Source organism: Triplophysa dalaica, chromosome 6, assembly GCF_015846415.1.
Source record: "Triplophysa dalaica isolate WHDGS20190420 chromosome 6, ASM1584641v1, whole genome shotgun sequence".
Taxonomy (NCBI): domain Eukaryota; kingdom Metazoa; phylum Chordata; class Actinopteri; order Cypriniformes; family Nemacheilidae; genus Triplophysa; species Triplophysa dalaica.
In genome coordinates this window covers 1,942,240-1,955,741 of record NC_079547.1, presented here as the reverse complement: position 1 = coordinate 1,955,741, position 13,502 = coordinate 1,942,240, and the positions used below count along the sequence as shown (strand labels likewise).

At 36.3% G+C, this 13,502-nt stretch overlaps 1 protein-coding gene across 1 annotated transcript; it reads left to right on the top strand.

The window, feature by feature from the left end:
- Nucleotides 1–3,466: 3,466 nt before the first annotated feature.
- Nucleotides 3,467–13,353, top strand: tspeara (thrombospondin-type laminin G domain and EAR repeats a). Its single transcript, XM_056750984.1, has 12 exons — nucleotides 3,467–3,646; nucleotides 5,619–5,839; nucleotides 6,428–6,654; nucleotides 7,028–7,118; nucleotides 7,197–7,353; nucleotides 8,495–8,626; nucleotides 8,748–8,980; nucleotides 9,415–9,604; nucleotides 10,912–11,144; nucleotides 12,340–12,518; nucleotides 12,654–12,755; nucleotides 13,007–13,353. Exons 1-12 carry the CDS (start codon nucleotides 3,532–3,534, stop codon nucleotides 13,158–13,160), a joined length of 2,034 nt encoding a protein of 677 aa, XP_056606962.1. The 5' UTR covers nucleotides 3,467–3,531; the 3' UTR covers nucleotides 13,161–13,353.
- Nucleotides 13,354–13,502: the final 149 nt, after the last annotated feature.

The following is a 13,502-nucleotide window of genomic DNA, read 5'->3' as shown; positions in this document are numbered from 1 at the left end:
TACAAAGAACCTGTTGTGAAACAGAAAAGTTCATCAGGTGGTTCTTTATGAAACCATACACCCAAAACATTTCTTCTATGGTATCTTGAAGCACCTTTATTTTTAAAATGGTATCTGTACATACCCGTGACCTATTTTTAGCTCGCAACCCACGAGTCTACAGCTATTACACAGAGTAACTTGTAAACAAGCACGCCGAGCCAAAATGGAGAGTGCACCCATCTCTCCTGGAATCCCATCAATGGAAATACAAACGCTTCACTCAATTGATGAGTTTCTCTGTCTAAACACGTCTGATGTGAAGCTCAAAGCTCAGATCTGCCTCAGGGTCAGACGTAAGACCGCAACAGCTTTCCATAAAGAGCTAACATACATCACACCTCGTTCTCTTTCACTCCCTTTTCTTTCTGCTTCACTGTTCTCTTACGCCGCTCGTGACCTTTGTGGCCAATTTGATCTGAAACTGGTTCAGTTTGTTGAAGTCCAGCTTGTTGTTCACAATTTCATCTCTAGCCCAACCTTGAAACTGACATCACATTTGACTTTGATCTGCCAGGACAACTTTGGTAAATTTGTAATGACCTGTTTGACTCGATTTTTTATTCTTTTTTTTTTACTATGCAAGATTATAAGATTTTTTCTTTTGTGTTTACTGTATAGTTGAACTAGGAAGTATGAATTGTGTTGCACGCTAAAAGCTACTGGCTGATTTTAAGAAGTGATGTGCCCATCCCATGTTTTGATAGTGAATATCTATACAACGACGATAATTGCGTTGAGCTAACATATATAACAAATAAGCCTTCGCGTGAAGGGCTGAAAGAGCCAAGAACACAGATCTTCAAACGGACTCTTTGAACCTGAAATTCTTGCCTCCACTAATGAGTCAAACCCACCCATTTGGCCAATCATTTAACCATTAGTGGCTTGTACATCCCCAAATAGTATCAGCAGATGGAGAGACAGAGAAAGAAAAAAAGAGTTTCAAAACAAAAATACCTGCCAAACTAGGTGGGGATAGAACAGCTTCATACATGAACGAGACCACAAATCATGATTATTAAGGACATGCTATGATAAGCTGCTGGACTTCATGTCTGTGGCTGAAGGACACTGAAATGGCCGACAGTAGTGTGTAGACTTAGACTTAAGGAGGGCTGTGAGGCATATCTAGAGACCCGACTGTCAGAAACATGATGGCAGATAGAAAAGAAACACTTAGCAAACACCCAGAGCATTCTATAGCATCAACATAACAATGTGCAATGCACACGGAACCTGCATAGCAACACCCTGACAACCACTCCAGCCTTATTGACATTTTGTCAGATATTTGATGTATTATTTAGGGCTGTCGAACGATTAATCACCATCAATCGCATCCAGAATAAACATTTGTGTTTACATAATGCATGTCTGTGCACTGTGCATATTCATTTTGTATTAATAAACACATGCATGTATGCATATTTAGGACATATTTATTTATATTTACCAATAATTTATAAATGTTTTTATTTATTTATTGACTTTATGCATGTGTATGCACACTACAGTCATATATAATGTAAAGATCAATCGTTTGACAGCCCTAGAAATATTATATTATAACATTATCCTTTAAAAACTACTCATTTTATTAAGTTTGATTAAGTACAGTTCAAGTATGTTTTAAGTATACTATATGTGGTAAATATTCATCTATGTACTATAATTTATTTGTTAGGATACTATTTCAATACTATTTCACAAAAACACTAGTCACATGGTATACTAAAATGTTACTAGTTCAATACTTGTAGGACATGTTTTAGTTTCTGAAAGTAGATTTGGAAGTATACTGTTAGTAAACTACGAGTACACTACATTTTTATTTGTTTAAAACATTAAAATTACCTTTGAGTGAACTTAACATAATACATACAGTTTACTATTTGTAGTAGTGTCAGTAGCATAATTGACTATATTATTCCACCCCAACGCTGACTTTTTACTGTATATAAGCTCCTAAATTTTACAAGGCAGTATTTAAAACTAAGCGGAAAATATTTAATAGGCCACTTAATCAAATTAGGAATACAACCACTAACCAAGTATAGATTACTTCATTATAATACGTAGTATTTCTCCATCAAACGATTATAGAACATAGGCCAAATATTCTTGGACTGGTCAGTGTAAATCAAGTATACCTCAGTGTAATTTCGATTATTTCATATAAGAATATAAATTTGTAAGATTTATTCTCCAACAACCCATGTATACTTTCTTATTTTTAGTTAAAAAAATATGAATAGCACACTTAAATAAAGGGATATATTATATGTTATGATAACTGTATGACTTGTTTTCAGGGAATATATTTTGCGTTTATTCCTTCCTCATAGGGCAGACTAATCTAACATAATTTCAATAAATTTATGCTTAAAACAAGAGAAAATATGCACAAATCGGAGTTAAAATACTTTTGATTTTAGTTTTATGAGTATTTTAAATTAGGTTTTATTTTTATGGTAATTTAATATAAAGTTGCATGAATTTGTATAGTTTTGATGTCGCTTTATTAGATTAATTCATTTTTTGTTATCATTATAATTGTAGTGCTTTGAGCTTAATTCAGTTTATTTTTGAGGCAACACTTACAATTTTCATTGAGTTGAAGTTTTACCATAATCTTTAGATTTCAATGAACAGAAACGTTTTCATTTTAGTAAACCAAAATAACCTTGACACAAACCAATTCAAAATACATATTTTTTTAAATCACTCATCTAGTGTTGCTCCTCAAAAAAATGCAGATTGTGTTAAAGTTGTTTATTTCCTTGCCTTGAAAACAACTTAAAGAATCCATGTATGACTGTGTTGTTAAGCAGAATCTTGACTTGAGCTTCATAAAGGTCATCGAGAGAACAATCCAGACCTGGACACACCGAGAGCGACTCCACCCAGACGATGAAAATCAAACAAGCAGGAGGAGGTTATGTTATGAAGGAGCTCAGGAAATCTCTCTCTGTCTGTCTGCCTGTCTCTGTACCTCCTTCTGAGCCCCTCCTCTCTCGTGTTGACATGACTTCATTTGAATGTCTCTCTAAATACAGCACCTTTCCCCTGGAGCTCTCACTTCTCATCTGTTAGCATCTGATCCTACAGGTGACAGGTGACTGGAACAAAGCTTGACTTCAGCAGCTAGTAGATGGGTAGACTTTGCTTACATCTTTGGCTTTTGCTCTTCCAAACTGTTAACGGTATATTTGCTCTTGTGTGTTGTGATGACACGCTTTGTTTTTGCTTCATGAAGTAGCCGATGACTGATCGATTTTAATCTGGTTCTTTTGTCAAATCAAACAATGATGGACACTGTTCATTCTGGACAATTCAGGAAACTTAACATCAAGACGTCTTGACCACGGTCGGGACTTTTAAAGGTGTCGTAAGGACAGCGTTGGACCAGCTCGGACAAGTTCAGTGCACTGATTTTGGACAGTTTTAAGCCAAAAACATTTTTTTTCTTTTGTGAAAAAGTCACGTCTAATGGAAGGTCAAAAGAACCTGGTGCTATCATCCTGGCTTCTTCCATTGCAGTGGTGTCTGCTGCTTCTTCCCCTCACAGAAAGTTTGAAAGTAGTGCCATGGAAACCATGCACAGGTGAGGCACCTTGCTTATTGGTAATAGATGGTTTATTTGGTTTAATGATCGACAGCTGTCAAACAGTCTTGAAGGGATCTTTTAAGCTATTTGATGGCGTTTCAAGTGAAGTTTTTTAAATACTCATTTAGTGTTGCATGGAAATAAATAACATCAAATGAGTTTCAAAGGACACGATGCATTTTCTTCAACCCAGCATTGGGTCAAAAGGGGACGAACCCTACCATTGGGTTGACTTAACCAAGCATAGGTTAATTTATAACCCAGCGGGTTGGGTTCGTCCCTTTTTGACCCAATGCTCTGGACCCAAACCATAATTAGAGTGTTTTTATTGCTTCGTGTTGACTGTTTCTTTAAGAAATAAACTTCTGCATTAAACTGCTGCATCTTATTGGAATTCATCATTATTTTTCAAGGTGTCTCATTAAAATGAATATCTACAATGTACAACTTACAAAAATGTATGATAATGAGAATTGAGCAATGACAATGCCCCACCTCTAATCCCACCCGTCATTGGCTTGAATGCAGATCATACTATAGTGTGCAAATGACATTTTGTGATTTGAAAACAAAGCAAAATAGTTACAAACTGAGATGGGTGCTCTGATCTCGTTCAAAAAGTACATTTTGAGATTTTAAAACTGTTTAGAGTTTCTGTATAGAATTGTCTATTATTTAAACCCACCAATAACTTAAATTTAAGCTTTAATCTAACCTGCACTCCCTCTTTAATTTACAATGGAATACATTTATGGAGTTTTGTTTTAACTAAGCTTAATGAAAACACTGAATGAAATGTTTCACAATGGTGCGTAATTAGAGCGATGACCTGAGCTAATAGACTGTTATTACAATAGAAGCTGTAAATACCACAATGCTCTGGATGAACTCAAGAATGCTGAGAATGTGTAAAGAGTCGAAGTCCTTCATTTCATTTCTAGTTGACATCTCTTTGTTATCAGCGTGTCTTCTTTAATGGAATAAGAAAGCAAAACCAAACATTTTAAAACTATTAGTTGCATGTATTTAAACAATGGTTTTATAGTCTTTACATTCAGATATTCCGGTATGCTCAGGTTTTAAAACACGATTTTGAGAATCTCAAACTGTCTCTTCTCTGTGTTCTTTGCATGGGGGACAATTTGCATACTTTGAGAGATAAACTAAATAAAGAGCCATTCCAGTCCGCAGACGCAAACACATCGTGGCCAAAAGTATTCTCTTAATCTGCCACACTTACAGTATGTTAAAACATTGTTTGGCATAATAAAACAAACATGTGTCAGTTCTGTTACCAAAAAGTACGCAACACACTTTCTTCTGCCATCTTCATTTACGGGCAGAACATCTGAGCTTTTAAGACAATTATCTGATCTATAAATGTCGTGATTAATCACTGTGTTGAGGTTTAGGAAAATTATGCCGTAATCGCAATGCTAATTGGCTGATGGGACTTTAAGAACAAACACAGTCCTAAATGTTTCGTTAATGTTTTAATTACAGCAATAACAATTTGTAATACTGCAGACTGAAAATGTCAATTCATTTCATGCTCTTAAAGGTATAATTCACTAAAATGTAAGTAGTTTCTTATAATTTACTCCCCATCGTGCAATCTCATTTAAGTAATTAAAATAATACCAGTGGGTGACTAAATGTCTTCTGAATTGGAACAACACGTTTTTGAGACAAACCTTAAATATTTGGAGCTTTTTATTTAATATTCATTCACTTGTGAGAAATGTAATGTCTGGGTGAACCGTTCCTTTAAGGGTCGTCCATAGCATCTACCACGGAATGTAAGCAATTGACATATAATTACATTCAGAAAGACCATCAAAGGAAAAATATGATTTTTGCCAAACCTCACAGTATCTTCCGGATGCAGATGCTGACAGGTCCATGCATACTCAATACCTGACCTGCTTGTTTCTGAAACTCTAAACTTCTCTCATGTCTTGGTCTCCAGATCTTCATCCTCTGGACTTGCTGTCTCGTGTGTTGCCTCGTGACGGGAGGGCTCTGGCGGGGGTCCGTATGGTACAGGCCGGAGATGCCCGTGGACTGCAGATTCTCAGTCCTTCACAGGATCTCACCTTCCCATCCTCTCAGCTCTTCATCAACTGTCCTCTCTTCCCTGCTGAATTCTCCATAGTGGCCACTGTTAAAGTGCCAGACACCAGAGTAAAGGTTAGAATATACTAACTATAACCCATTCAACCTTTTATGGAGTTTTTTTATTCTTATCTTAAGAAATTACAGTGAAGTATATAAAAAAGCATGTTTATTTTTTATTTACTTGATTGAATCCTATCAATTTACACAATGACTTAAGAAAATTCAAATTAAATATAATTATACTGCTATAATATCAAGTACAACTCACTTGTCAGTATCAATCTACTTAATATCTTCAAATGGTAAGTTTACCATGAAGTAAATATTATATTATTATTATATTTTTTTAAATTGTTGGGAACAAAATGATTAAAAGTATAAAAGTTGCAAGCTATACTGTAATAAAGTTATGAAGTAGTGTATATCGTGTTTGTTTCTTTTTATTTACTTAGTTGAATAAAGTTCTATTACTTGCTGTAGTTAGTTCATTACTCATTTTCACATGTACAGTTTTAATATAAAATGTTTTTCATTCAAGTTTTATTGATTTTGAAATCAATAATTCTTTCAAGATGTTCGCACTCACATAGAAATTTTCCAAACATCTTGAACCAACAAACCTGAAATAAGCACAACCAAAATTTGTGTCCTGTTTTTCAGAGAACTGAGTTTTTATTCGCTGTGGTGAAGGAAGATGTCAATCAACTGCTGCTTGGTTTGCGTTTCTCTAAAGACAAAGTTCATCTGCTCTATCAAGGCTCAATGGGGAGAGAGCGTCTCAGTTTTAAAAGAATCCGACTGGCGGATGACCGATGGCACACTATAGTGATATCCATCAGCGGTCATCATGCCACACTGACCCTGGACTGCGGCATCCCGCTGGAATTGTGAGAACCAAACTCATATAGCAATAAAAACATGCTAATATACATCTACATGAGACTACATAAAATAATTTGACAAATGCAACTTTATTACATGTCAACGCAAAGTTTTGGCTCTTTTTTGTAATCCAAAAATTAAGTTTACAAATGTATTTTTTAATGTGACCTTCTGTTGATAGTTGTCAACTTTAAGCTTTTACTAAACCATTTGTTAAAGCAAAGTTTGGTGGATGTTAACAATATTTTACAATTCACTAAAATAGATAAAAGAGATTACTAAATTGGTGATATAATATCTGTTTTTTTCAGGGATCTTTTCAATCACAAAATTGGAGTTCAGCTGTGTTTATTATGTATTTACACCATTGTATTTCAGACTTCATACACAGCCGTTTCCCTCGGATCTCAATACCCACGGCTCCAGGTTCCACATTGGAAGTCGAAAGCAGTGGAAAGGCCTGTTCACTGTGAGTTTTGTATAATTTTTCTAATGGTTGTACAGTTCCTAACCGTTCATCAGATAATGATTTGTGTTCTCCTTAAAGGGTTTATTACGGCAGCTCATCCTGTTGCCCGGATCAGACGCGACATCACGGGTGTGTCCCTCATCCAGACCCTCATTGACTGAACTTTCTATCCCTTCGATTCTGTCGCATTTGCCAGTCAAAATCCCCTCGAATGATGTTCTCCTCTCTCCATATGGTAAGTGTTCTATTTTTGGGCTGTCAAGCAATTACTGGTGACTAAAACTCCCAGAATAAAATACTGTGCATATCATTTTTATTTTTAAAAACATACTGATACATGCATATATTTAAGAGAAAAAAAACATTTATATACCTGGATCACAAAAATTAGCACGGGAATATTTGTGGTTATGGCCAACAAAACAATGTTTTGGTCAAAAAGATCTATTTTGGATGTTAAGTAAAGATCAAGTTCAATGAAGATATTTTGTACCTATTTCCTATCATAAATAATTGAAACTATATATTTTTTTGCAATTTCCTATAAGGACTTCATTTGGACAACTTTTAAGGCGATTTTCTCTGTTTTGAAAAGCATTTTTGCACCCTAAGATTCCAGAGTTTTAAATTGTTATATCTGGGTCAAATATTATATCCTAACAAACTATACATCAATAGAAAGCTTTCAGATATTGTGAAAATCTACATTTAAAAAAAAAATTGTCCTGTCCAAAAAGTCACATAATGGCCTGGAACATTACTAAAACCATTTCTTTAAGGTTAGATGAAAGTTAAGTTAAACGGTAAAGCATAATGTACTACGCCTTATATACAGTATGTACAAATTAAATGGATGGTGATGCTTCAGACAGAGATCCTTAAAAGAAAACAAGCTTGTTTAACATATCATCTCAGCCAAGGCTAATATTGAGCTACAACGAAGCGTTGCCAAATAATTCTTTCTGCGGGGTGAAGGACCACACCGATGACACATCTCCCAGAACCCGCTTGAGTTATCGTCCCAAACTAAACACTTGACACTTGCTTTGCTTTGAGAAGGAAAACAGCTGTTGAAAGCGCTCGCAGTGAGTTCTGTCAGTGATGGAGCGGGTTTACGCTGGCACACGTCAATCCACTGTTTACACACTCTGTGTTGACTATTCAAATCAGCTTTTGATCCACATTATGAGACTTCGACACTCTTCTACTGGTTTCTTGCGCCTCCTCTGAAGACCGCGCAGGGTGGATCCATTAACAACAAGCGTCTTATTTCATTTACATGTGCAGATCAATGAAGCTCTATTTTTGTAAGGAATATTGGAATGTGAACATGTTAGGGATACAAGTTAGGCTCTATGTGCTTTTTTGATGTGCAGAGACTGAGATCCGTGTGACTCTGGGGACTAACCCAGCATGCACTGGGGCGGAGCAGGGGCGACTCTGGTTCGATACTCTGAAACGGGGTCTTTTCATTTGCGATGGTACACGCTGGCAGTCTATGTCACAAGGTAAGGTCGTTCAGTAAAACATGAACCAGAATACCATGATATTACAATGGCAAAAAATTATGGTGCGTTTCAACAACTTCCATTGACGTTCATCAACTGATAAATTGTTTATTGAACCCAGAGAAAGACAGACTGGACTATGTAGATGATTATCAAGATCTATACACCAGCTCAGAGACGCTGGACATTGAGCTTTTCCAGATCCCCTCTCTCGGCCTGTTCGCCGCTATGGCACACAGAGCCACCAAACCGGGTTCTGCCATCTACCGCTGGGACGGCGTTCACTTCCAGCTCTACCAGAACATCAGCACCTTCAAAGCCCAGGCATGGAAACAGTTCACTATCGGTGGGAAGGTGAGAACATCATTCATGCGCAAAGAATTGAATCTGATCTTCTCTGCGGGAGACAGATCTTTTGACATTGACTTATCTATTTAAGTTTTAATTACTAAAGCTGTCAACCGCAGAAATTCACTTCCCTGAATGAACTGTTTCTAGCCTTCTGTCTGTCTGCAGTCTAATTGTTTCATCTTAAACAAAGATGTGGAACTGTAGCGAATAGGAAGCCATAAAAGTTCTTTGTTGAGACCTGCGGAGCCCTTTAACTGTCCTCCTCTGTATTGAGATCAGTGAAATAATGACTCATGTGCCGTATCTGCCGGCTCATCTCCGCGCAGTTCTATATTTAAGAGCTGGATTCAAATGACAGACTGACTGATAAGTGTAACTTTATCTCTGTTTGTCTCTATCGGGCTCATTTATCTTTATGTGTGTTGTACATGTGCCAGATGTTCTTGGCAGTGTCGAACTCCATGGGTCCAGCGAACGGAGGACGAGAGACGTCTGTGATCTATAGGTGGAGCAACAAGAGATTGAAGTTCGTTCGTTATCAGACTCTGGAGACACACAGCACTCGAGACTGGGAGGCCTTTCACATCAATAATGAAGCTTTTCTAGCCGTGGCCAATCACAGAACAGGTTGGTATGGTTGCTTGATGCTGTTCGGCTGTCGTTCCCCAAGAATGTTGAGCAAAATGGCACTTCAAAAAAATAGTAGATTCAATTTTTAGTGCAGATTTAAACTCAAGACTCTCTGCTTTAGCTGATCTCGGTTTAACATCAAGATGTGTCACGTCGACATTTTAATATACTGAAAAGAAACGAATGTCGTACTCTGTGTTTTTGTCATTGTTTTCTGAAAAATGTGTCGAAATTAAATAAAAAGATATCTGCACTTAAAGTACACTTAATTTAACAGGAAAACAAGATTCGTTTTCTCACCTATTGGCAGATTGACACCATTTGGATTTTTTCACAGGAGTCAAGACTTAATATCATGATGCATTTAGAAGTAAATATTTGTCAAATCAATTAGTTACGATGAATCGATTCCAAGATAAATGTTTGTGTTCATACAACATATAGTATGTGTGTGTGTCGTTGTGTACATTTATATGTAAATATAAATACACAAACATTCAAGGATATATTTAAGTAGGTGTGTGTGTGTGTGTATATATATATATATATGTGTGAGTGTCTATGTATACTGAATATAAATTATATTTAAGTATAAATCTATATTTATATAAATATTTGTTATATATACATACAAATGTACATGCACACATAGGTTTGTCAAATCAATTATTTGTGATTAATCGATTCCAAAACAAATGTTTGTGTTCATATAATATACAGTACGTGTGTGTGTATCTTTGTGTATATTTATATATAAATACACCGTCAATCAAGAATATTTTTAAGCAGTGGGTGTGTGATTGTGTGTGTAGAATATATATGTACTGAATATAAATTATATTTAAGTATAAATATATATTTATTTAAATATTTGTTATATATACAGTACATATGAAACACACACATATTATATAAACACAAATATTTATTTTGGAATCCATTAATCGATTTGTCAGCACTAATGTATCGCGATTTGAGATTGTTTAAGCTATTTGTACTGAAAAACTTAGTACTAAGTTGGAAATACATTTTTGCTGCGTTATTTGAAATTTTTGATAAATTGTACAAAAAGCCTCTCTATCCAAACAACAAGGTTTAAAAAGCTTATTTGCATTATGGTCCTTTATATTTAAAATGAAGAAAATAAATAAAGTGTTAACACTTATAATTGGAACCAAACAAGTTACAATCAACACACTTCAAATCAATTATTATATATCGCTGTATTTCTAAAAACATTTGTTCTATAAAACACTTGTTCACTTACTTCAGCCCATTAAATAACATCTCTGTCATCACTCTAGAGGATGGAGATCACAACATTGACAGTGTTGTTTACAAGTGGAACCCAGACACCAAGACGTTTGAGGTGAACCAGACCATCTCAACATCAGGAGCGTACGACTGGGAGTTTTTCACCGTAGGGCCGTACCACTTCCTCGCGGTGGCCAACGCGTTTGATGGCACATCCACGCAAACCGATTCGTCAATCTATGTCTGGCTCGGTGGAGCATTTCAACTCTTTCAGAGTATACGGGTAAACATCTAAATGATGGTTCACACGGAATCATTCTCAAAATAACTGACTTTGAAGCTTCTGTAAATATAGAAGACATCACCAGCCTGCATGAGTCAAAGACTAAGGAGTGTGTTAGGAAAATATCATGTCAAAAATATGATTGAAGGTCCTCATGGAGGTGTTTCCCAGTTAGTTACGTTTACCTGACACCTGTTCTCACAGAATCACCTCAGGGTGTCAGTAGTATCGCTTGGGTTGTTTAAGTATAGGGTGAATTAAAGCCGCAACCATCATAAAATACCACGATGTGCTACTTCAGAGATTTATTAAAATCCTGTCATACACTCGATCGCTGCAAATGACTTCATATGTAAAAGCTTGAGGTAATACTGGGAAAATAGAAAGTATTCCTATTTATTATTTTCTCACTCTTATGTTTTAGACTTGTAAACGAAATACGCATTTCTTCACACAATATTGTTAAAATCCTATAGAGTAAGCCTCATGGGTTACTTTACAGTGGTGATGCATTTATAGACAGACAAGGTCTCTTTGAAATACTGTATGGAAAATAAATGCAAAGCAATGATGTGACGTGATATTTTATATGCTAGATTTAAAATAAACCACGCGTCTAATGGCACAGTATATAAACAGTAATCGGAAGTCGGATGAATAATGTAACAACAGCTTTGATTTAAAGCTGTAAAAGTATTAAACCATTTCAATGGCTGCTGAATTGGCTTTAAATCACTGATGTAATGTACATGTCAGACTCTCAGCTTGTGATGTGTTGTCAGCCCTGTCGGCTGGGAATTTCCCTCTGTGCAGATGTGTTTTATAGGGGAAAGAGGAGCAGAAGAGCTTTAATTGTGTGTCTTTGTGTTAATATTAAGCATTTAGATGAGATTACACTATAATTGAATCTCTGAGATCAACAAAAATCAAAGTCTCTGTGATGTGATATGATATGTAACTCATCAACATGTTGATGCAGTCGGGCTGTGCTTCCCAAAAAAGTCATGCACTTTAGTCCTCTTTAAGTTTGCAAAAAATGTAAATAATGTCATCTCATTTGTGTATAAACTGTTTCAGACCCATGAGAAAACAGTACCTGGTAATGGCGTTTGGACTTTCGGATATGAATGTGTCATGTAAAGTATATAACCCATTGCATTTCCTCTTTAATCCTGTAATATGTGGTTTTCTGTAGACATTCGGGGCTACGGACTGGGAAATGTTTCAGATTGGAAAAAGAGTGTTTCTAGCAGTTGCTAATGGACACATGTTGTGTGAGAGAGGACCGAGCCTTTATGCCATCAACTCAACTATATATGAACTCGACATGACAACCAAGATGTTCCTCAAGTTCCAAGACATCGTCACATACAGGTTAATCTCAACTTTCCTTTCTTCTGAAACGAACATCGGTACACCTCGGATATTCCTCCACAAATGAAAATAGAAGTACAATTGCTTTAAATGAGAAACTCATAGATTTGAGCTCTTTTAACACTCTGTTGACAGTGCAGTGGACTGGGAGTTCTTCTCAATCGGAGATGAGCACTTCTTAGTAGTAGCCAACTCTTATGATGGAGCGTCCTACTCTTTGAACAGTGTGATTTACAGGTAATACTCCACAGCTTATATGGAATAAACCACTCAACCTATGTCATTCAAGTGTGCAGTAAAACTGAAGATTACTGAACATATTTTAAATACTGACTGTCATGTTAGAGACAAGATTTGGCTTGTTTACGTATAAAAGCCCCAGTAAACCTACAAAATATACTTAAGGGTCTATTGTTCGGAAGATATGATGTTATGTTGCATAGTCATGTTGAATGTTTAAAAAAAACGTTTTTGTTTGTTGTTGACAGGTGGCAGGGATACGAGGGCTTTGTGCCGGTCCATCGGTTACCCACTATTGGCTGCAGTGACTGGGAGTTCTTTACCTCAACAGAAGGTTCATTCCTGATGTACTCTAGCGCCAAAGCACCTCTCTCCAAAGTCTTCAAGCTAAGGGTCCACTGAGGGTCCAATCGAAGTCACAGACTCAATGGTTTTCTATGCATCCTCAGCTGTGACATTGCAATGTCAGAGAGGCGAATCTGATTTACAATGGATTGAAGTTTGAGACTTTTGGAAAACTACCTCATCTCCTTAAAAGGACTGTCGGCATGCATGGTAAAAAATTCAGAGATAACTCTGTCACATGTGTTCAATTTAATCATTTAAATGTTTCGGCAAAGGACTGCGTTGTTTCTGTCAGAATGTCAGTGGGCTTCTGACATCCCTTCCCGGGTCCTGAAAAACAGAATCTGTCTTGGTTTGGGATACAGACAGGTTTTGTGTATCTGTCATGACAAATACATT